The sequence below is a fragment of the Myodes glareolus genome, chromosome 10, assembly GCF_982192425.1.
Source record: "Myodes glareolus chromosome 10, mMyoGla1.1, whole genome shotgun sequence".
Classification (NCBI taxonomy): Eukaryota; Metazoa; Chordata; class Mammalia; order Rodentia; family Cricetidae; genus Myodes; species Myodes glareolus.
In genome coordinates, this window is record NC_142035.1 from 26,133,391 (window position 1) to 26,157,262 (window position 23,872).

A 23,872-nucleotide genomic window follows, 5' to 3' on the forward strand; every position below is an offset into this window, starting at 1 on the left:
AGACCACTGTGAAGGCCAGTCTTACTTATTCTTCAAGCTAGAAACTCCTTCAGTCTTTGTGATAGCTCATTCCACCCACTGCTCCCAGGAAGGATAGGAAAACTGAGTCAGAAAACATTCCGGTTGGAAGGAAACAGCATTTATTGGGCCTCTGCATGCTAGGCTAAGGTCTTGACCTAAACGTCGTGAGGTCTTGACCTCCATTCATCCCCATGACCACATGTGAGGAGAGTGAAATGGAAATTATTGTATAGATATGGAAATGGCTAGCGATATCTGAGAAGAACAAGGGCATTCCCTGATATCCATTCCTTTAAAAAAAAAAGCAAAAAAAAAAAAACTCGGACAACAACAACAAAAAAATCTCTCAGTTTCTCAGCCTGTAAAATCGAAGAGATCTCTGGAATGGTCCTGGTTTGAGGTTGAACGAGGCATGCAGAGAGCTGGGGCTTGAATTGGAATTCTTTCCTGTCGGCCAGTAGGTGGAGCGATTCTTCATCCTGCAGTGAACTCTAGGGTCTGGCTCTCCCTCGAGTAAAGCCACCTGCAGGACTTTCTCGGTATTGCAGAAATTTAAGCCCTGGAAATCCATCTGCAGGAACAGAAGCCTAGAAAGGCACAGATGGGAATCCAGGCTATCTAGGCACTCGCAGGAGGGTGTCCCACAAACAACTGTGCAAGACCTGAGGCGGGCAGCAGGGTTACAGGTAGTTGTCTTCACCCTGGTCGCCCCCGCTTGGGGAGACATCCTCATAGACATCATCGTCGTCGGGGGCCAGAGCCTCGATGTCGTGTGTAATGTCCGTCAGCAGCTGGTGGAAGGTCTGTGCCTCGGGCCGCTGAGCCGCCCCGTCATAGCTGCGCACTGCGGAGGCTGATGTGGAGCTCATGCTGCGCTTGATGCGGCCAAAGCTGTCGGTGAGGATACCGCCCTCGCGGATGCCCACACTCTCTAGGAAGCTCTCGAAGTAGCCAATGTCCTGGTCCGGAATAAAGGGCCGCATCCCTACAGGACACAGCGCAAGGTGATTCCCTCATTCAGCTAGCCTGTGGAGTGTCCCTCTCTGGAAGACTGAGTTCAAATCCTGTCTCTGCCAGTGTGGCTTTACCCAAGATTTTTTTTTTTTTTAACCTCATGAAACAGCAAATGACACAAGATTCCCCACATATTTGCTAGCTTAGTATATCCCTAGAGTTATATTCCCACTTCTTCGCTACACAGCCTTTAATAAATAACTAACTCAAACCTCACTTTCCTCACCTGTAAAAAGAGAGATTTTTACCTGTTTTGGTGCAAATGTAACAACAGTTACTTCCCACGTTGAGGCCCATAAACATTGGATTTGCTCCTGGCCCTTTCTAGCTCTTTGATTTTCTTCCTTTACTTTGCTACTCTGAGCCTCAGTTTCTTCACATGCAAATGGGCACAAAGTAACTGTAATTACTTCCCAGAAGTGGGGACAGTCTATGAGATCATGATAACCGCCAAACACATCTTGTTTGCTGCCAAAATTATTCCTGTGGTGCTTATGAATTCCCCTCCACTAGCTGTGTGACTCTAGACAACTTCCTTTGCCTCTCTGAGACTGAGCCCACACAGGCTGTGTGTGTGTGTGTGTGTGTGTACGCGTGTGCGCGCGTGTGTGCACATGTGGTCACAACCTGACCCAGCTTTGCTGGCTTTGTTCATGTCAGCTGTTCTCAGAAATTCCTTTCCCTTTTCGATAGTCTTGCTCTCCTTCTCTGTCCCAGGGTCTCTAGGTCTTGGCCTTAAGAGCTGGAAGAACAAAGCCCTCCCAGGTGGTGCTGGGCTAGGGATGCCTGGAGCCAAAGGGTGCTGTTGCTTACCAATGAGAAGGAACTTCCGTCGGTCCCCGTAGAGTTTCTGCAGGCCTGCACAGAAGTCCTGGATAGGCAGCCCCAGGCGATAGTCTCGGAGCAGAATTGCAAACTGCTGGATCTCAGGGGGACCCAGCTTACTCCGCAGCTGTGGGAGTAAGGGGCACCCTTGGAGACCAGTCCCAGAGCACAACAATACTCAACTGCTGCTGAAAATGCTGGAGTTCTCTCTGGCAGCCCGCCTGGTCCAGGCTGCCTCCACTGGCAGAACATCTGGTCCTTTGCATCTAGGAATGGGATGTGTATCCAACTTCCGGAGCCCCAAGCCTTTAGTGACCAACTCTGTGGTCTGACTCTTGCTTTCCTCCTCTACACTTAGGGTGAGGAGGGAGGGAGCCCCCTGACTTGGGGTTGTCAAAAAAAAAAAAATCAAAGACAGAAATGCACAAAAACATGCTTGGAGCGTTCTGCGCTGGCTAATGCCAGTCAAGGCTTTTCTAAGCCGGCCTCTCCTAACCACACCTCCCTCCCTGGCCTCTGCGCTCTCACAGATGATTCCTGCAATGCACCATGCTTGTGCGGAGCACTGCAGCCCCACTCACCGTGACCATGTAATCCTGCAGCTGCTCGAAGGCCCAGCTGCTGTGGTCGGTACTGCTGCAGTGGGAGCCATGGAAAGATGGTGTGGATGCACCGCTGTAACATGCTTCAAATGTGTCCTGGGAGCCATTGCTGCAGAGACAGGAGGAACAGACCCTCACCAACCTCTGTTCCTTTCCCTAGGGCAGGTTAAAGTTGGTTGGGCCTATATACCATGGCTCAAGGCCCCTTCCTAGACCTCATCTTGCCCTCCACGACCCTTCACGAGGCCCAGAATCATTGAAACTCTCTCCTGCTCTCAGAACTCTGGTCATACTGCCTTCCTTAACCCATCGGGGCCTTTGCTCATGCTGTTCCCTGTGCCTAGAATCCTCTCTCCTCCCCACTTTCTCCCAGCTCATGTTACAGTCACAGAGCCTCTAAGAGTGTGTTCTGAATCCTTGCTGTTCCTGTGTGGCTACGTTCACTCTCTGTGATAGTTGATACCCAGCTCAACTATCACCAGTTCTGGGAAGCCCCCCTGGTTCTTCAGTAAGGCCCCATTCTGACTCTCCCATAACCCAGGAAGCTGCTCTTCAATGCAGGTTGTCTCCTGTGCTAAATTGTATGGCCCTTAATTTCTCCTTCTGGAGTCCTTCCTGTAAACCAGGCTGCCTGGCTCATCGTGGAGGGTTTTGTTTTGTTTTTGACAGGGTCACACATGACCTCAACTGGCCTTAAATTCTCTGTGTAGCTGAGATTAGCCTTGGACCTCTGATCTTCCTGCTTCCACCTCCCAAGTGCTGGGGTTGCAGGCATGAGCTACCAAGCCAGGTTTAAGTTGTGATGGGGGTTGGAACCAGGGTTTCTGATGTGCTAGGCAAACAGTCTCTCAACTCAGGAGCACCTCCAAGTCACGTAGAAAGTTCTCTTTATTAACTGCTTTTAAAATAGGATGTTCACTCTGGGCTCCTACCTCGCTTGGTTTTTAACTTGTTTCAAAATCACTTTCTATTATTATCTACAGGACAACATAGCTTCCTGGCCAAGAGTGTGTACTCTTTTTTTTTTTTTTTTTTTGTTTGTTTGTTTGTTTTTGTTCTTTTGATGATCTCATGCTGCCCAGAGTAGCCTCAAATTCATTATGTGATTGAAGTGGGTTTTGAACTTCTGATCCTCCAGCTTTCACCTCCTAAGTGCTGTTTTAGCCTCCATTTTCTAGTCTTGCTTGCAGCTAGTTCTGATCAAGCAGCCAAGTTCCAATTACTAAAGTGTAAGCTAGATGGGATGTGTGTGTGTGTGTGTGTGTGTGTGTGTGTGTGTGTGTGTGTGTTGCTAGGAATGGAGCCCAGGATTTTTGGTATGCTAAGCATGCATGGTGATGCTGAAGGACTCACTGGCCTCCATCCTCCCTATAGAGACGCTTGGTGCACTGTTGCATGGCTGCAGCTACAGCTTAGACCATGAGGTCACTCTGAGGATGGTGAAGAGGAAGCTGTAACCAGAAGACAGGCTTGGGGGCCAGAGGACCAGGAAGCCCTGAACTCTTGCTACAGTTTATGTCATTGCAAGCCTACCCACCTCAGAGTTTTCTATTATACAGAGCCAACGCTAAGGTAAAGCAATGTTGTTTCCAGCATAAGCTGTAACTTTGGGCTCTGCAGGTCACTAAATCTAGGAGACCTGAAGACCTCTGTGGAACCCAGATCTGAGTTCCGGCTTCTCTAGGTCTCTCAGGGTCTATCTGGAGCTCTGCTAACATCCCACCCTTCACACAAATCAGGGTTCGGTCCCTTTTCCCCCGTGTGCACTAGAGGAGTGGCCCTGTTTGGGTAGGGGCATCCCCGACAGAGGCAATACCCACAAGGAGCTGCAGCAGCTCAAGTCGGCGTCGTAGGCAAACGTCCCATCGGTGCGGCAGCTCTCACCTGGGACCACAAACAGAAGTGTCAGAAGTGATGTGCAGGGACCAATAGCTTAGGTTCCTTGAAGCACCAACCTTAGTGGTACCCTGGGATCTAGCTCCAGTCCAGTCCCAACACAGAGTCAACCTTGGGCAACTGACCTCCCTAATCCTCATAGCATCTGCCTGTTTGCTGGGATATGGGGAGCAGCAGATGAGAGCCAATGAGGAAGTGTTGGCAAGTGTATGTTTAGGTGAGTCAGGACGATTCTGCAAGGGGGAGCTGGCTTGGGAGCCTGAAAGGAAAGTAGCATTATTTGTGGAGACTGTGCCTCCTCCTCAGTCTGCTCCTCATCTGCCCACGCATGACCCTTGCACCCCAGCTCACTCGGGGTCACTTGGTCACCCTGCCTTCTCAGAGGCCAGTTCCTCATTCCAGGTTCTCATAACACTCTCTGTGGTTAGACATTTATCTCTGTGACGATCCCATGCAAGGTACAGAAGGGCAGGGCCATGCCTCAGTTTGCCCACCATTACTACATCTTGCAGATTACAACTGGGCCCGAGACAGTAAGGGCTTGGTAAATATCTGTTGAATGAATGAATCTGTCGACTACCAGATAAGTGCTCTCATTCATCCACATGGGATCTGATGAGTTAGCACAGCTTCCCAGCAGGCACAGCTGCAGGTAGGAGGGTCTTCAGAAGGCCAGTGCCCCAGCTTCTGGAGCTGCGCAGACAGAGACCACCCTATAGCAGGCCGTGGAGAGGAGATTCACTCAGTGGCCTCGAGGATAGCCCACAGAGAGGCTGTTGCAGATAGAAGCTCTGGAACTAGACAGATTAGGTTTAGATTCTAGCTTTGACTTACCAACTGTGTGACCTATGAAAATTTATTGACTACTCTGACAGTCAATGTGTTTTTTTTTTATTGTAAAACTGGATCCACAGGGCCTCAGAAAGGCTCCTCACCCCTTTCCCTTTTGAGACAGGGTCTCACTATGTAGTCCTAGCTAGCCTGGAACTTGCTATGTAGACCAGGCTGGCCTTGAATGCATCGATGTCTGCCCGCCTCTGCCTCCCAAGTGCTGAGATTAAAGATGTGTACCACCACCATACCTAGATCTTTCTCTTTTTTTGAGACAAGGTCTCTTCATTGTAGCTCAAGTTGACCTTAAACTCTGCTCCTTATTTTACCAAGAGCTGAGGACTATTGGCATATGCCATTATGTCTAGCTCTGAGAAGTTTTTTATTTTTTAATAAAATAATATTAGTAATATAATTACAATAATTATATTATAATTATTATATTAATATTATATATTAATTATAATTAGTAATATAATTACACAAAATTATATATTTTGTGCATATATCATTGGACTTGAGTTTGTATATGCCATGGTATCCATGAGGAAATCAGAGGACAACATTTGGGACTCAGTTTCTCCTTCCAGCCTGTAGTCCTGAGGATTGAACTCAGGTTGTCAGGCTTGGCAGCAGGCACCTTTCCCCATTGAGCGATGGCTCAATCTCACCAGCCCAGGCTCTGAGTGGTTTTCATTTATCCAAAGACTACCTGCCTATCTCTGCGGTATGCCCAGTCCTGTGCTAGGTGAATGAGGCAAGTAGGTTGCTATGAAGATTCAAGAAGACTTGGCACCTTGCTGTTGTGCTTGGCACATCACTGGCACTCAATGAATGCCCCTGTTAGTCTCACTTTTGTTCCAGTCCTTGATTGCATACATGGATATTCAGACATGACAATCTAGGAGCCTCATGGAGTGAGATGGCTCAGCTCACAATGCGTGAGCTGAACTTTCTGCAAAGCAGGGACACCCAAAACAAGTGAGAAGTTTCAGGTGCCCAAGTTCAAACTCATCCCAGACGTGACAACAACCTGATCATCTCTTAAGAGGTCATCATGAAGATGGGCATTCTTTTAAGTGGACCCCTAGACCAGGGGCACGGCTCAAAACCCCTAACAGCCTTTATCAGCCCTGACTCAGGACACTCAGCCTTTTCCGGTGCTTTGTGTGAGTTTGGATACTCACTGCAGCTGGAGAGCCATGGCCGCTTAGGCGTGGGTCTGTAGTGGTAGCCGGCCCGGTCTACACACTCGATGCTCTGGTCCCCATAGATGATCTGGAAGACTTGACAGATGAGTGCACAGGACTCCTCAGCAGCATCCTGGTCCAGGGGAAGAAGAGAGCTCAGCTCTTACCCACCATCAGGGCAGCCCTGCTTCCCCAGAGGCAGTGTGAACCAGCACTGAGACACCCTGCCCCCAGACTCCCTTAAGTCAATACAAGATATTTCCCCTCAAAATTACATGGCTCCTCTCTTGTTCTTATGACCCTTCTGTGGAACTCAGAGGCAACTCTGACCCCTCTACCATTAAGGTACATTTCAGATTTCCAGGGGATTCATGGCCTATCATGAAATTTATCTAACATAGGGTTTGTTTAATTTACTGTACAGAGGCAGCAGCTGAAGTCCCGGGAGGAGATGGGACACTTCAAAGAATCAAAGGCTCAGTGCTGTTAACTATTACCGGACACAATACACAGCTCTGGGCTGCTTGGTACCCAATGCAATAATGGAAGCAATGCAATAATAGTAGTCTCATGATTGAAAAAGATCATACTTATGAGTATACTGCCTCTAAAAAAGCCTAAGACAAAAACTAAAGTGTAATTCAGAATGGGTATCAATGACCATAGCAGGTACAGATAGTAATACCAAGGCTGAAACTTACCATGACCCTTGAGTAAACAGGTTAGATAGGCACCCCATTTTATAGTTAATGCTGGCACCAGGAGTTTTAGCTCTGATTGCTGTGCTTGGGACTGCTGTGCCTCAGACAGGAGGCCAGAAGCTCAGGCCCCTGGAAAGCAACTCATTTACTTATTCATTCCACCACCAGGTCAGGACTGAGGCCTTAAAGCCCACACGGTAGAGGAGGACAGCTAAGGCGCATGGCTGCCTGTCTGGGAACCAATTTGAAGGCCCTTGGTTCTACTGACCGTTTCTTCTCCTTATTTCATTTTAAACAGCACAAACTAAGTTTTCCTGTTGAAACAGGGTCTCTTCCTCCCTTCCCTATCACACAGGCTACTCACTTCCTATCAGAGTGCCAGCATGACTCATCTGATCCTAGCTTTACTGTATATGTGTCTGTGTGTCTGTCCTTCTTCATGTCCTCATCACCCTAGTCAAGTCTCCAGGATGAAGTTGTGTGGGAGGTGGCAGTAGAGTACAGAATGTGAGAAAGGGCTGAGCCAAAGGAGTGGAGCATGACATCATTATCCCTGCAAGTGAAGATGAAGCTGGGTATGGACAGTGTGGCGCATAGGATTTGCATATATTTAAAAATAAGGCCAGTGGGATTTATTGACAGAGTAAATTGAGTGTGTATGAGTGTGTGTGTGTGTAAGACAGAGATAGAGACAGAGGCAGAGACAGAAAGACAGACCAAGGCCCCCTGCAAGGTTTCAGCCCAAGTCACCAAGGATGGAGCTACCATTTGATGAAATGTGGAGACGAAGGTGCTTTCAGGTCTGGGAGGAGACTGGGAACTCAGTGTGGGTCAAATTCATTCTGCAATGACAAGCAGATCCTGGAAAGGACAGGCTGAGTGGAGATCTGGTTAGAGACAAATTTCAGGGTATTCTTCAGGTTTTAGAAGGCAGCAGAGTCTAACTCACCTAGAAACAAGTGTGGATAAGGGGGAGCAGATTGAGGATAGCATGTGGACAACCCCCACTTTAAGAGGCTGGAGAGAAAAGGAGGTACCAGCTTCCAAGAAAGAGCTCAGGGTAGGAGTGCGGGGAAAAGGAGAGCCAGATGCCAAGTGAGAACTCAGCGTGGGGACCTGAGCCACTGTGCTGCTCCAGGGACAGGCCACCTCTCCCTGCAGACAGGCACACTCATTGTTCAGAGAGGGCCCAGGGCCCTGAGGCAGAGGAAATGTTTGGAAGGCTCAGGACTTGAAAGCACCTGCTAGACTGGGTACTCCTTAAGAGAGAACACCCAATGGCTTGCTCACCTCCTTACACACAACGTCTAGCCCAGTGTGGAGCACACAGCTGGACTCAATAAACACTATGAAGTCAGCCAAGCAGTGGTGGTGAAGGCCTCAGGAGGCAGAGGCAGGACAGTTTCTGAGTTCGAGGCCAGCCTGGTATACAGAGATACAGAGCGAGTTCCGAGACAGCCAGGGCTACACAGAGAAGCCCTGTCTTGAAAAACAACCCCCCCCCCACACACACACGCACACTCACACACACGTATATTCAAGTGTGTGAGAACAAGAGTGAATAGGGATAGAGAGGTGACAGGCAGGGCAGGCAAGAATGATGGCAAAGCTTCTGCTTTGGGTGGCTACCTTAGTTACCAAGAGTAAGGCTTTGAACTTTCTGCTTTCGAATCTTGAAGTCATCTGCTTTCCACAGGACCTAAACTTTGCGCCTGCATCTTTCCCTAAGAAATGGGCACAGGTGTATTTGCCCTAGGGGCTGCTGTGGGGATTAAGTGTTAGTGGTGTCCCATGCCTATCTTGAGTGGGTACTTCACTTGTGGGTGTTGTGTTTAGTGCGATTTTGACTGTCAGGGTATGGTAGTGCCAACACTGCCTCGCGCTCACCCTGTTGGCCACAGCGAGGATGACCAGGTTGCAGTAGGCGTCGGGGCTGGGGTTTTGGGGATCCAGCGGGTTGGGGCCGGGATGGCGTCGCTCCCAGCTGCCGCCTACGCCGCCACCCGCCTGCCGCCGCTCCCAGCTGCCACCCGGCTTGCCCGCGCCGCCGCCGGCGTGCCGCCGCTCCCAGCTGCCGCTGAACGTCTGTCGCCGCTCCCAGCTGCCCGATGCCCGAGCTCCGGCGCGCTGCCGCTCCAAGCTGCCGCCACCGCCCGCAGCCCGGGCCTCGGCGCCGGCGCCCCCGCCCCATGCCATGCGCCAGTCCAGGCTGCAGATGGTGTGGCGCCGCTCGGCAGTGCCCACCCGCCGCTTTTCGGGCGCGGCGCCCGGAGGGCCCGGATCGCGCCCCGAACCTCCGGGGCTGGCGTCCACGCCGGCGGGCACAGGGTCCACGCCCAGACCTAGGGGAGGCCGGAGATGGTCGGTCAATAGCAGGAGAATGCGGCCTTCGGAGGCCATCTGGAGAGCCGCCACACAGTTTTGGGATCCCTGCTCTAAGACTCCGCCCGGCACCAGTGCCCGGGAGCTGACTTCGTGACTTTCTGGACCCGCCCTGGGCCTATGACTCCGCCTCCAGCCTTGGCTCTGTCCCAGACCTCAAGGGTGGCGGTAGCATATTCCCCCCCCCCCCCCCCCCCCAACACACACACACTCTAGTGCTCTTCCTCTAAGACCTACTCTCTGAGTTGAAGGTGGCGGTCCAAGTTGTCCCTTCTCCGTATCCTTCATTTGAATGGTGATCCTGATCTAAGCATTCCCGCCTTCCTATGCGACTTTCCCTGCTATCTTCAGTCCTTACCCCCCCAACCCCCCACCCCGATACTGCTGACTGAAATAGCCTACAAGTCCAGAATCCTCCCCCTAACCCGAGGGTGCCCCCTACTGTCAGAACCGAGGGGTGCTGTCTTTTATGACCTTTAAATTGAACTCTACTAAGGTTGAACTAAGTTCTACTGCGTTGAACTCGGGACTTCAACTTCTCCGCCCTACCCTACTTCCTTAATCTGGTCAGACTGCCTACACATCATCTTTCAAACCCTGACTCTCTGGTCTTGCCTATGGCTTCTTTTGCCGTCCCTTAGTCTCAGAATAGTGTGCTCAGGTTTTCTGCCATCCCTCTCCCAGCCTCGGTCCCATCCTTGGCGCCCTTCACTCAATGGTCCCAGCACTGCAGGTTGGCCTCCCACTCCCCTCCCCCGCACCTCACCAGTCTTAAGCACTAGCAGGTGCAGCGCGTCATCCTGCAAGTAGGAGGCAGCGGCGATCTCGTGCGTGGGGATGCGCAGGATGAGCTCCTCGTTGTCCCGCCAGGTGAGCAGCAGGCAGCGGGCCGACAGGCTCAGAATGCTGTCCTGCTCCGGCGTGGTCTTCAGAGGCAACTCCTTCAGCTGCTGCGGGGTGGGTCGGATCACCTGAGCCCCAGGGACTAGGGTAAGGGAAGGGGACCCTGCCCTCCTCCCTCCTCTGCAGAGCCTCACCCTGGCGGTGTCTAGCAGCTGCAGGAGCTCATCTCTGCTGGAGGGGTTCAGTGAGGAAGTCACCCAGGTGAGGTGGCCCAGGAACTGGATGGGAAATGGGAGGTCACCGTGAAGCCTTGGGAGATTCTAGCCTCCTTGTTAATGCAGGGCAGGCTGAAATCTCAATGATAACCAGTGTGGTGGCTAATTTTGGTTGTCATCTTGACTACATATGGAATCAACGCAAATCCAGGCAGCAGGGCACTCCTGTGAAGGGTTTTCTTGATTGTATCATTTGAAGTCAGAGACCATCATAAATCTGGGCCACACTTGGTGCGCTCTCTCTCTCTCTCTCTCTCTCTCTCTCTCTCTCTCTCTCTCTCTCTCTCTGTTCCTGTTCTGCTAAAAAAAACCTGGGCTAATAATCCAGTTCTGATATATATATATTTCCCCCATTCATTCACCTTTGCTTTAAGGATTATAAGACTCAACACAGTAGTCTGGTCCAGTATTATAGCTAGAAAGGGTAAGGCTGGCCAGATTGTAGTGGAATATGCTTGTAATCCAGCACTTGGGAGGTAGAAGCAGGAAGTTTAAGTGTCCAAGGTCATCTTTGGGTACATAGCAAGTTCAAGATCTCCCTGGGTGACATCATATTCTGTGGGGTAGGGAGAAGGCTTGATTGATTACATGTGCCAGAGCCCACTTCCAACAGCTAGCGCATATTCACTAGCACATGGCCATCTCACTCTACGAGGTTCTGCAGGAAGCAAAAGTGTTCCCTGCCCCGCCTCACTGCCATGCTGACGATCAGGTTTAGAGCTTCTTTACCCGCTAGGCCAGACTGCCATTTTTTGTGTTTATGTGTGTGCATATTCCTGTGAATGAGAGCAGGCATATGCCACAGCACCTGTGTGGACGTCAGGGGATAAGCTCTCGTCTTCCACATTGTTGGAGGCGGTGTGTGTGTTTTATACTTCACATGCCAGAAGAGCTGGCTCATCAGCTTCCAGGGATTCTCCACCTCCCCCTACCATCTTGACTCTGTGGGGTTTTTTTAGGGTCATAGGTGAATGTTTTGTGTGCATTTGACTTTACAAGAGTTTGGGGATTGGTATTTTGTTCCTCAGATTTGTCAGCAAGCACTTTACCCATTGAACCATTCCCCTCTCCACATCTGCCCTAGGCTCTACTATTAAATCTTGAAGGAACCCTGGGAACTGTCTTGCCCAGTGACTCTCCCTACCCCATGCGTTATTAATCCTTTTAGCAACCTCATTGCAGATTAAGTGGAAAGGAGCATTGAATTAATATATTATTTCTTTCTTTTTTTTTTTTTTTTAAAAAAAATGATGTTCTCTTGCCAGGCGGTGGTATTGTAGCACTCAGGAGGCAGAGGCAGGTGGATCTCTGTGAGTTCCAGGCCAGCCTGGTCTTCAGAGTAAGTTCCAGAAAAGCCGGGGATTCACAGAGAGACCCTGTCTCAATCAAACAAACAATAAAAGTAATAAAAAGCTTTATTGTAGGAGTTGCCAACAAATGACTGCCCTAACTTGAGGCCCACACCGCAAAAGGGAACCCATGCCCAATACTGCCTGGATGACCAGGAACCTGAAACTGGGTAGAACAAAACAGGACTGACAAAAAAAAAAAAAAAAAAAAAAAGGTCAATTGATTCCTGACACTATTCTGCTATACTCATAGATCAGTGCCGAGTCCAGTTGTGATCAGAGAGGCGTCCTCCAGCAGCTGATGGAAACAGATGCTGAGACTCACAACCGAACTTTAGGCAGAGCTTGGGAAACCCTATTAGAAGAAAAGATTGTAGGAGCCAGAGGGGTCAAGACCACTATGAGAACACAACCCACAGAATCAACTACCTAAGGCTCAAAGGGCCCACAGAGACTGAAGCTACAATCATGGAGCCTCCATAGGTCAACCCCAGGCCTTCTGCATGCATGCTGTGGTTGGTTAGACTGGGATTTTTGTGGGACTCCTAACAGTGGGAGTGGATGGGGGCATCTCTGGCTCTTTGGTTTGCTTTTGGGACCCGTTTACTCATCTGTGTTACCTCGTCCAGCCTTGATACGAGGGTTTGTCTTACTATCTAGACTAAGTGCATCTTGCTATACTTTGTTTATTTGGTATCCCTGGGCAGCCTATTCTTTTCTGAAGGGAAACAGAGGAGAGGAGAGGTGGTGGTGGGGAACTGGGAGGATTGGAGGAAGGGGAGGTTCTGAATAGGATGTATTGTACAAGAGAAAAATAAATAAAAAGAAAAAATGATGCTCTCAGTCAATATGTGAGTTCCCCATCCATTCTTAGTTATGGCAACATTATTTAAATGTTATTATTCAGTATAAGAATTAACGTTTTATTACTTTAATTGCAGTCTTCTGGGATAATCTCACCACTCATATTTTTTTCTTTTTATTCTTCAAATTATCAGTCCTTGGTTTTCTGAGAAAAACATATTCATTTTCTGGCTTTTCTCTATTTATAGGGTTGCCAGATAAAATACTAGATGTCAGTTAAGCAACAATTTTGTTTTTAGGATTTTTTTGTACCTTTGGTTCCATTTAACATTTGGAGCATATTTATGTTAAAACAAATAATCCTTACTTGTCTGCAATTAAAATTTGATCAGGTAGCCTGTTCGTTCAATGCTCGAACCCTACCTCACACCAATCTTTGGCTGTGAGAACCTGTTTCCCTCCCCAGTGCTCCTTCTTGGTGGTTCAAAAATACAAAAGCTTTTGAGTAGTAAGAAAGTCCTCTACTGTGACTTCTCCCCCCACCCCACCTCCAGCCCTGCCTCCTGCACTGGACATGCAGCCTGGCGCCTCCAAAATGCCAGGCGAATGTCCTACCACCGAGCCGCACACTCAACTTCTCCCTTGCCTTTAACTTGGACACTGAGTAGTAGAGACTTCAGACAAAAATCTCATGAGTAGGCTGAGCTTTGGAGAACACAGCACAGTTTCCCACGCAGCTCCCTGTGGGGGTAGGTTCTGAGCCCCATGTTGGGGCAGGAATGCTGGGGGATCCGTGGGTAGGTGTCACCTGCTGAAGATTTGCAGCCTGTGGCCGTGGGGTAGGGGGCTGCTCCCCAAGAGCCACAGCTTCCTTCATGTGAAACAGGGTGTGCCAGGAGTTGGTGTGCCTCCAAGGTCCCCCCACCCCCAGCCTTCTCATGCTCACCTTGACCTCTTTCTCCAGGTAGTCACACAGCAGAATGTGGGGGTCGATGAGGTAGTCGGGAGGATAAAGAGGCATAGAATGCAGGGGCCTGCGACTGACATTGCTCCTGAAGGCAGCCTGGCGTGCAGCCTTTGGGAACACGAGCCTTCGGATGGGGGACACAAAGCCCTGGGGGAGACAGGAGAGTCCCAGTGACAACAGCGCTGGCTTTACTGAGCACTCAGCTCAGTTCTACTTCTACAACCTAAGTCAATCCTCCTAAATCTGCAGGAGGAGCAGCCCTGCGGCTCCTCTTTCCCAGCTGGAGCAGCGAAGCCCCATAACGAGAGCTAGAATACCAGCTGGTGACGGTCCAGGTAGGCATCCCAGCTCCCAAACCTTCTGGGGAGGGTGGTGTTCCTGCCAACCAGATTCAAAGAGCCGCCAAGGCTGGGCGCTAACTGGGGGATGTCTAGGCATTTGTTAAGCTATCGCATGTTCATGAGTTAGAAATAAGCAATCAGTAAGCGGAAGTATAATCCAAAGGCACCAGTATAAGAAGGCCCAGGATGGATCAAGGCTACAGGTGCAGATTCCAGGGCACAGCCCAACCTAGCAGTGCCCAAAGCTCAGAGAATTTGTAAGCTTTGCCCCAGAGTTGCATTCTAGATGGGCATTCCTGGACCAGCCGCAGCAAAACCTGGGATTCTGAGAAATGCTGCGTGCTGGTCCCATCTAGACTTACTGAATATGAAGCCCCAGGGCCTCCCTTCGCTGGTAGCATCTAGAACTGTCTTGGCAGTTCCTATAGCTCTGGGCGCTGGGACTACATATGCCCCAGCCAAACAAATCACAATTTCTGGTAGCATGTGTCGCATGTTGCTTAGTTTCTCCACAAGACAAGTACAAACAAGAGAAGCCGCCACCTAGGAATGTGCATTCAGGACTACATGTTCATTAAACAAATATTCATTCATGCCTGTGCTGGGTGCCGGATGCTGGGATTTGGGAAACACTAGACCCCAGTTTTGCTTCCAGGATCATGACGAGTGGCCGAAAGTAGTGCATGCCAGACTTGACTGTGCTTGAGAATTCTGATTCAGTACGTGTGTGTGTGTGTGTGTGTGTGTGTGTGTGTGCACAGGTCACGTTCACACCTGTGAAGGTCATAGGACGACCTCGGGTGTGTTACTGGGAGCTGTCTGCCAAGCAGGTCAGGCAGGTTGGTTGCAGTGATCTGCTGTCTCTGTCCCCTACACTGGGATTACAAGCATATGTCACTACTCTGGCTTTTTTTTTTTTTAAATATGGGTTTGGGTCTCCATGACTGTGCAGCAAGCACTTTGTCAACCAAGCCATCTGCCCAGCTCCCATGTTGCCCTTTGATCCATGTGTCGGAACCTGGAGATGAGACCCCCATGGTCTCTGAGTGATTCTGACATACCACCACTCAAGTCTCCGAGGGACAATCATGGAGTCTGCAGTAGTGTTTGGAAACTCTGAGAAATGAGAGCCAGAAATCTGGAAGAAGCTCTCCAAGCAGAGGACACAGCTGAATAAGACCCCAGAGAGTTCAAAAGCGAGGGAGAGGAATCAGGGCACGGAGAGCCATGCATCTATCATGGCTGGATTATAAGAGACAACTCATGAGAGCCTTCAGAGCTCGTTAGAGCTAGGACGCTGTCCTGTACCCGTGAGTGGTGTGTGCGTGTGTGTGTGTGTGTGTGTGTGTGTGTGTTGTCTGTCTGTCTTTGCCCCAAGTGGTCCAGTCCCACCTTCCACCCATCTCTTACTATCCAGCACCCCTTGCCCCCATCTTTCAGCTGCTCAGTCTGTCTAATTCCTACCATGGAAGGAGCATGCTGTTCCTTAGCCCCCACACTCTTCCCAACTTGTTTTCCTTGTACCCATTAGCTCCTATGCCCAACTCAGCAATCTAAGACTGGATATACCCTAACGCTGCATCTTCCAGCACTGAGCGCAGCAGCTTCGCGAAACATTTACATTAACTCCGTTTGTCGCCTTGAAAAAAAGTAATCGTTGTTTCCCTCATGAGACTGTGAGCTCCCGAAGCGGAGACCCTATTTGACATTGCTTGTCATTGTCATCTCTAGCACGAGGCACACACAGTTCATAGCACAGAACAGGTGTTCAGTAAGCATCTATCAAAAGAATGGGCCTTACCAGGTGAGTTCTAGCACTCAAGAGCCTGAAGCAGGAGAGTTGCTGTGAGTTTGCGGCCAGTCTGGGCTAGGTAGTGAGTTCGAGATCATCCTGGGTTACATGGCTAGACCCTTTCTCGTAAATCAATACATAGACCCAAGAGAAGACATGTGTATATTTTGGCCCCAGTGACTCACATGGGCCATATGTGTCAATACTGGGGATTTTTATCTAGGATAAAAATACACAAATATCTCTGAACTGTGTCCCCTACCCTCTTTGCACTTAAAATTCTTATTATCAGTTTGCAGTTTTGAGTATCAAACCTGGGTCTTATGCATGCTAGGCAAGTATTTGATCATGGAGAGACACCCCCAGCCCACTTTCACAATTTTGAGACAGGTTCTTACTAAGTTATGCAGACCGACCTTAAACTTGCAATCCTCTTGCCTCAGTCTCCAGATAGCTGGGATTGCAGGCCTGTGCCATCATACCAGCCTCACGGGAGTACCTTATAAAACATTCTGAGCCAGGTTTCTTGGGTGAAGAGGGCTCTGGGGGGATGGGGATGGAGTGGAGTTGGAATTATAACATATAGCAAAACTATTCAAATTCAGGAAAAGAGGAAGATGGGGGAGGGGACTTGGTGATCTGTACTGAGAAGTGAGTCCCTGCCCCAAGGTGGGAGACAACCAGGGAGCAGGTGGGAGGCCCCAGCCTGACTGGGCAATCTGCCAGCCCATAATCACCTTGGCTGGGCCTTTCTATCTGGGAGAGCAGGGAATGTGTCTGCTGGGTGTCTGTCTGTCACTCTCTTTGAGAAGCAGTAGGAAGCTACCCCCAGAATGTCCAGAAAGCAGGTCTCCCAGAAAGATGCCGTCTGTCTCTTGGGACAATATGGCAGAGGCCACTAAGAGTAAAGCTTAGAACGGGGTCCAGATGTCTGGCTGCCAGGGCCAGAAAGTCAGATCCTTCCAAAGGAGACAGAAGGTCTCTCTGGTGCCTTTGCCACCTCCCTGCCAGCTCCTCTCTCGACCCCAGCTTCAGGAAAATTTCTCAACCCTGTCCCTCGCAAACTCCCACCTACCTTCTTCCCCTTCTTGGCTTCATATTCCATGGTGAAACGGTTCCTCTGGTCCTGCCACCCTCCTGGCCACCCCCGCCAGACCCCCCTCACTTCCTTTGTTCTTTTTCCTGCCTGGTCGGAAACTCCACCAGCATCAGAGTTCCTGCCCCTCCCATCTGACGGTGGGGGCTGGGGTAGGTGGAGAACACTGCCTTGGGTCCCCATAACTGAAGGATGGGAGACAATGGTGGTATCCAAGGGCTTGGCAGTTGGAGCAGACTGAGAAAATTCCCCCAAGCTGCAGATCTCCTTTGGATCATCCCCTGTCTGCCACCAACTTTGCTGAGTGACTTTGAAACCTGCTGCCTACTTCTCTGTTTACAGCAAGAGAAAACCCCGTCTCTCCCTGAGAAATAAACGAGAGTGGGTGGAAAGTGCTTCAAACTGTGTCCAAGCAATTTAAGATTAAATTAATAATAATGATGATCATTACTTTTCGGAGGGGAGGTCTATGGGGGCCTCTGGGACTGGCTGCCTGCTGCTTGCTTAACCACTTGTATCTCAGTTTCCACATTCAGCTTGACCTTATGATCGCAAAACTTGATTAAATCCACTCAGAAGAGCTGCTGTAACGTATTAAGTACTCAATAAATATCAGCTCCTAGAGCTGACAGTGTTGCTCAGTAGTGGAGCACTAACCTAGCAGACTACAGGCCCTGGGTTCTGGCCTTAGCACTGCGAATGAATAAATAAATAACCAAATTCTATCTCCTTATCTGTGGCTCCTGGGCTGTCTTTTTGGCATCTTTCATTTCTCTCTTATTCTTTGCTATATCTGGAAACCATGCCTTTTGTTATATAAATTAAAAAAAAAAAATCCAGACTCAAGTGTAGATCCTGGCTCAAGGTCACACAGGTGGTGTGCTCAGCAAACATTCTATACTGGAGGTGTGTGTGCCATATAGTGAATATGAGGCCCCAGGGCTTCTAGCTTGGCTGGACCTGAAGTCTAGTGTCCAATGTTGCTGGGACGCTCACGTCCTGTGTGCCTTACGCACACTGAGGAACGTTTGAGGGTCCACGCATACCTGCCACGGTGCCTGGGTCTGGATGCTGAAACTCTGGAGCTGCTCTGCTTGTGTCCCTGACTGCAGTGAGCATTTTAAGCTCTGGGTCCCACCCAAGGAAAGGTGACCCCACATCTCTACCTTGCTGGTCAGGATGTGCCACGGGAGACATGGGGCCACAGATAGTAAAGAGCAGGGGCCAGGACTTGGAACTCTTTGCATGGTGCTTTTGAAAGGGGAGGTGAAAGGTCAGGGCTCTCATTGCTTCTGGGTGTGTGAGCTACAGGACACCCCCAGTTCTAGCCATTTCTGTTTCTCTCTCCCATCAGAACGGAAACGGTCCAGGCAGTTTGGTGCCAGACTCACGGCCTCTCCTTCCTAAGCTTCTACATCTGCCAGTCACGTCTGAGCACCAAGACACAGTCAGTCTGTTGGACCAATGAAAAGAGACCAGGACATGAAAGCCCATCCCTGACTCTGTTCTACGTATCAGAATTGCTACTTGACCCCTGAGTCAGTCTGGAACTCCCGACCCTTGCCATGATAGGAGGCTGTGACGAGTACTCCTGGTGCTTCAGTAACTGGCTTTTGCAAGCCCTTCCTTTTCTCTGAGCTTCAGCCTCCCCGACTGTAATTGGACCTTATATTATTCCAAGAATCACTAACAGGGCCAAATGTCACTGCTTGGACTCTCAGCTAGGACAAGGAGAGTTGTGGAGACGACGAGGAAGACAAAATAGCCTCTGTGTTGCCTGCTGCACCAGAGCCCTGAATAGATTAAGTGCTTAGTGTCAGTAAATCAGCCAGAGACAGACGACCTGGGTTCAATCATGAATGACCTTGAGCAATTTACGTCCCGTCTCAGAGCCCCAGAGTCCTCACGTGTTAAAAGCAGGATAATAATGGCACTCTCCTCAGAAAGCTGTAGCAGGGACAGAATGGAAGAGAAACGTAATGACAACACACATCACCAAACTCAGTCAGTGAATCAAAAATGCGGTAAGCAGAGCCAGCGAAACCCCTGCTGTCAGCCTCATCAGCACAGCGGTCAAGCTCCAGCCCCCGTTAAATCAGCCGCCTGGATTGCCATGGAGAGGATGATAAAAATCACCTCTGTGCCCAGAGGAAGGAGCGGTCATCGCCAATGGGAGTCGTAGGCAGAGAGGAGAGATGTGACAGCTGACCAGAAGAGCCCCACTGTATGGCAAGCAGCTAGTGGGAGAAGCCTTTCCTGCTCAGCCTTGAAGGGCGAGTGCAGGCTAGCTTACTCTAGGCGGAGGGAGCAGCTTGAGCCCACACATGGTCCTGAGTTGTGCCGCTTCTGATGGCAAGAAAGGGCCAGTTCCGACCACAGGAGGCCCAGCAGAAGTCTGATTGTGAGTGTTTGCAGGGCTGGTTGGCTGAGCAGCTCCACAATGGCTTCCACGCCCTTAGGTTTTCCTACTTTGTTTCCTGAGATAAGTTGTATGTGCCGTTAGATTTACACAGTGAAGACTCAAAAGCTGATACTTTAAGATGTGACAGGATTTGGATTTATTTTTCATTCATTCATTCATACGTACATTTATTCATTTATTGGTTTTTCGAGACAGGGTTTCAGCTTTGGAGCCTGTCCTGGAACTTGTTCTGTAGACCAGGTTGGCCTCAAACTCACAGAGATCTGCCTGCCTCTGCTTCCTGAGTGCTGGGATTAAAGACGTGCATTCAACTAACTTTATTTTTAAAGAAAGGATTTCATATAACCTAGGCTGGCCTCAAACTCACTCTGCAAACAAAGATGGCCTCGCCGTTCTGATCCTCCTACTTCTACTTCCTTAGTGCAGAGTTCACACTTGGTGCTGGGGAGGGAACCCAGGGCCCTGAACATGCTAGGCAAGCACGCTACCATCTGAGCTCCATCTCAGTTCCCTTCCCCCAACACTGAGACAAGGTTTCTCTGTGTAGTCCTGGGCTGTTTATGGTAGTTTGAACGTAATTGGCCTCCATAAGCTTATAGGGAGAGGCAGTATTAGGGGGTGTGGTCTCATTGAAGTAGGCGTGGCCTTGTTGGAGAAAGTGTGTCACTGTGGGGTTGGGTTCTGAGGTCTCCTATGCTCAAGCTACCCTCAGTGAGACAGACCACTTTCTGTTGCCTGTGGGTCAAGATGTAGGAATCTCAGCTCCTTCTCTAGCACCATGTCTGCCTGCATGTCACCATGTCACACCATAATGATAATGGACTAAACCTCTGAAAATATAAGCCAGCCTCAATTAAATGTTTTCCTTTATAAGAGTTGTCATGGTCATGGTGTCTCTTCACAGCAATAGAAACCCCAACTAAGACACTGTTCTAGAATTTGCTCTGTAGACCAGGTTAGCCTCAAGCTCTGTGATCCATCCATCTGCATCTCCTTCCCAAGTTCCAGATTAAGGCTGTGTGCTACCATGTACAGGATACACACACACACACACACACACACACACACACACACACACACACACACACATATAAATTAGAAGAAGCAGTTAAGTTGAAATCCTACTGTTATAAGGGCCTGTATAAGAAAAGGAAGAGATCTGACACACATAAAAAGACACTGGGAACATTTGTGCAGAGACAAGTCCCCCTGAGGTTGCAGTGAGAAGCCAGATCTGCAAACCCAGGAAAGGGGGCCTCAGGAGAAACAAACTCAAAATACCTTCATCTTGGACTGCCTCCAGAACTGTGAGAAAATGGTTTCCCGTCATGTCCTTCTCTCTGTGGATCAGGTCAGGAGAGCCCTAGCAAGCAATGTATCTAGCAAGATGGCTGCAGAGTAGCAGATGTGAAGTCCCTCGGGAAGATGACACCAAGCTCCTCCTTTTAGTGTCTTTTATTTTTTTAAAGATTTATTTATTTATTGTGTATACAGTGTTCCGCTGATATGTATGCCTGCAGGCCAGAAGAGGGTGCCAGATCTGATCACAGATGATTGTGAGCCACCATATGGTTGCTGAGAACCAAACTCAAAACCTCTGGAAGAACCTCTTAACCTCCAAGCCATCTCTCCAGCCCATCTTTTATTCTGTGTCTTCTATTCTGGAAGAAAACCTTGCTGGTGACTTTTCAAAAGACTTCCTCTAGGGGCTGGAGAGATAGTTCAGCCATGAAAGAGCACTCGATGAATGTAAGTTCATTTCCCAGCACCTACATGGTTGACTCACAGCCACCTGTAGCTCCAGTGCTAAGAGATCTGACGATGCCCTCTTCAGACCTCCTGGCACCAGGCATACACAAGGTGTACATTCATGGAAATACTCACACTCAAACAAACAACAACAACAAAACAAGCATACAAGCAGAAAAACCAAAAACCTTCCCTTAGGAGACAGTGATCCAGATACACCAGCCAGGATCCATAACTGAAATCCTCCTAACAGTGGCCTCCACCTGATACTTTATCTTTCATCATAACAGCCAAGGCACAGAGTCTAGACAGGTCTAATGGCACTGTGTGTTGGGATTCAGCACAACCTGCCTTGCTGCATCGCTCCATCGTCTCCGTGGCAAGGTGTCTCTCCATCGGTTCAGCCAGTTCCTTAGGCTGAGAGCAGAGGGCTGCCCCTCCTTTAAAGAGATGCCCTAAAGTAGTGCTAAGTTCTGCTGCTCACATCTTAGGGACCAGAACTTGGCTCTGTTGGAAAGCACAGCTGATGCTCTTCCTTCAAGGTGCCTCCAGCTTGCTTAGGTCCAACCATAAATGAACAGAAAACACCAGGCTCCTAACTCCTGCCTGTCGGTCTAGTTACTTCCTAAGTGCCCACCCTCAAACCTGAGGTTTAGAGTAGAAAACTCACAGCCAAGTGTCTCTGCAAGGTCAGGCGTAGGATAAGCTCTAAAATAAACAGGAGGTGAATGGTAGAGATGAGCCCACACATGGTTTTCATGGAACAAAAGACAAATGTGATGGGCAGGAACATAAGACCTAGACAGTGCATAAGATCATAGCTTCCTGATAATCCCAGTGGGGGGGTCATGTCTTAGGATATATAAAGATTTCCTCAGCCTCGGTTAGTGAGCCTCCTACTCTAGGCTGACATCTGACTGCAAGCTCAAAAAATAAACTGCTTCCCTTCAACTTCTCTGAGACGTCAGTACTCTTATTATGAAGCAAGGATTAGACTTTCCTTACAGTTCTATGGTCACACAAAGCAGCAAAGAAAGTTGGGAAATGGAGTCCTTTATCCAGAGTGCCCATGTAAGATAAGAAGTTCCTCGTATAAAAGGGGAACGGGGCTACAGGAGAGTCCTGGAGCCTCTGGCTTCTGGAGCCAGCTCATGAACACCCAACCCCTAGCCAAGGAAATTAATGCTCCGAGGTCTCATTTATGCACACTGGAGCCAGCATCAGTATCCTCTGGAAGGCTTTCGGAAACAGATTTCTGCAGGAATGGGAGGTGACTGTCATGTTAAATGTCAGCTAAGAAGGCTTACTGCTCCTGCAGAGGACCCCGGTTAGGTTCCCAGCACCCTCCTGAGCTGGCTGACAATGGCCTGCAACTCCAGTTCCGGGGGATCTGGTGCTCTCTGGCCTCTGTGGATACCTGGGTCCCACAGCACACATGCAGAGGTCAGAGGACAATTTGCAGAAGTCTGTTCTCCCCTTCCACCCACTGGGACCTGGGAATCAAACTCAGGTCACTGGGCTCGGATGCAAGCGTCTCTCATGGCCCTGCTGATAGTTAATCTTGGTGTCAGTTTGGGGTGAGAGACAGCTAGGAAATGAGTCAAGCACACTTCCGAGTTTGTCTGTGAACTCCAGTTCAGAGAAAACAGCATGTGGCATAGCAGCTGAGGGGGAGGGCTGCCCTGAATATAGATGGCACTGTCCGATGACTGGGGGCTCAGGCAGAGCAGAAGCCGAAGAGGAGAAAATTGGCTCTGTCTCACTCTCCTCTTGTCTGCCACGCGACAAGCTGCTGTACTCTACACAGACCTCCTGCCATGATGCTCTGCAGCAGCACGCGCCTGCCCTGAGACGAGGGGAACTAAGAGGCCATGGAGATGGAGAGCCATGATACACCCTCCCTCCTTTTAGGTTGTATTTTGTCTGTTTGCCGCAGTGCTGGGTATCACTAATACGTGCTTCCAACAGTGTTTGGGGTCCGGCTTCTAATAAGTCATCATCGGCCAAGAAGGCTGACCTTTATTGTCGTGGCCAGGGAGTCACGAGAGGTTCTGCACCAAGAGAAGGCCACCATCAGACTTGGTGGAGGACGTAAAACAGTGGTCATCAGACAGAGGTCTTTAGACCTTCCCTCACACCAGAATCTCCTAGACACCTTTTTATTCTGGAAACAGGATCTCGCCTTTTTTATTTTGGAGACAGGGTCTAACGTAGCTCACACTGCCTTGAACTTCTGGTTCTCCTGTTCCTACATCCCATGTGCTGGGGTTCCACAGTGTGCCGCTGTGCCTGGCTGAGACCTTCGGAAATGCAGAAGCCTGTATTTGGAATGAACCCTTTCTATCGCTTCCCGGTCTTTTGGCTAAGATCAAGTAGTGTGAGTCCCTGCTAAAGTTAGTTCTCGTACTCTTTGGTGCTTAGGAAGCGCTATGTTAAAGTCAAATCCAGGGCTGGGTGCAAATCAGTGGTAGCATGTCCCCTAAGCATGCACAGTGTACCCAATCCCCAGCATGGGGAGAGTAGAAAGCCTATCCAGAAGGCATCTCTTAGGGCCAAGGCCCCCAAGAAGGTCAGCTCTTGAGGGTGGGCCCTGTTTACTCTTCTTGTTCACTGTACCTAGAATTTGCCCTGGCACACACATCCTAAACACTCGATGCATACTTGAGTTGAGCTGGGAACTCTAGGCAGAGTCTTACTTTTGTAAGAATTCATCCTATGACCTTGGAAAAGCACATTCCCTTTTTCTGTAAAATGGGCTTGGAGTGAATCCCC

The 23,872-nt window shown here is 49.6% G+C and overlaps 1 protein-coding gene across 3 annotated transcripts; it reads right to left on the reverse strand.

Annotated features, from left to right (window-relative positions):
- Positions 1-123: 123 nt before the first annotated feature.
- Ccm2l (CCM2 like scaffold protein) lies at positions 124-17,012 on the reverse strand. 3 transcript variants are annotated; one of them, XM_087911105.1, is made up of 10 exons: positions 16,909-17,012; positions 13,680-13,847; positions 10,500-10,583; positions 10,229-10,409; positions 8,968-9,422; positions 6,377-6,512; positions 4,283-4,346; positions 2,442-2,571; positions 1,849-1,987; positions 124-1,006 (listed from the first exon to the last, which is right to left on the reverse strand). In XM_087911105.1, exons 1-10 carry the CDS (start codon positions 16,936-16,938, stop codon positions 702-704), a joined length of 1,692 nt encoding a protein of 563 aa, XP_087767231.1. In that variant the 5' UTR covers positions 16,939-17,012; the 3' UTR covers positions 124-701. The 3 variants fall into 3 exon arrangements, with proteins under 3 accessions (XP_087767231.1, XP_087767230.1, XP_087767232.1); XM_087911104.1 differs by having other exon boundaries at positions 10,229-10,412; XM_087911106.1 differs by lacking the exon at positions 4,283-4,346 and having other exon boundaries at positions 815-1,006; positions 10,229-10,412.
- Positions 17,013-23,872: the final 6,860 nt, after the last annotated feature.

What these genes read in the sequence shown, in the direction of transcription:
- Ccm2l (XM_087911104.1), bottom strand. Translation starts at nt 16,938, where the DNA reads ATGGAATATGAAGCCAAGAAGGGGAAGAAG. An exon ending in TTGAGCTGCTGCAGCTCCTT is followed by an intron (nt 2,572 to 4,282) that starts GTGGGTATTGCC and finishes CTGTCTCTGCAG; the next exon opens with CAATGGCTCCCAGGACACAT. An exon ending in ACGGAAGTTCCTTCTCATTG is followed by an intron (nt 1,007 to 1,848) that starts GTAAGCAACAGC and finishes TGTGTCCTGTAG; the next exon opens with GGATGCGGCCCTTTATTCCG.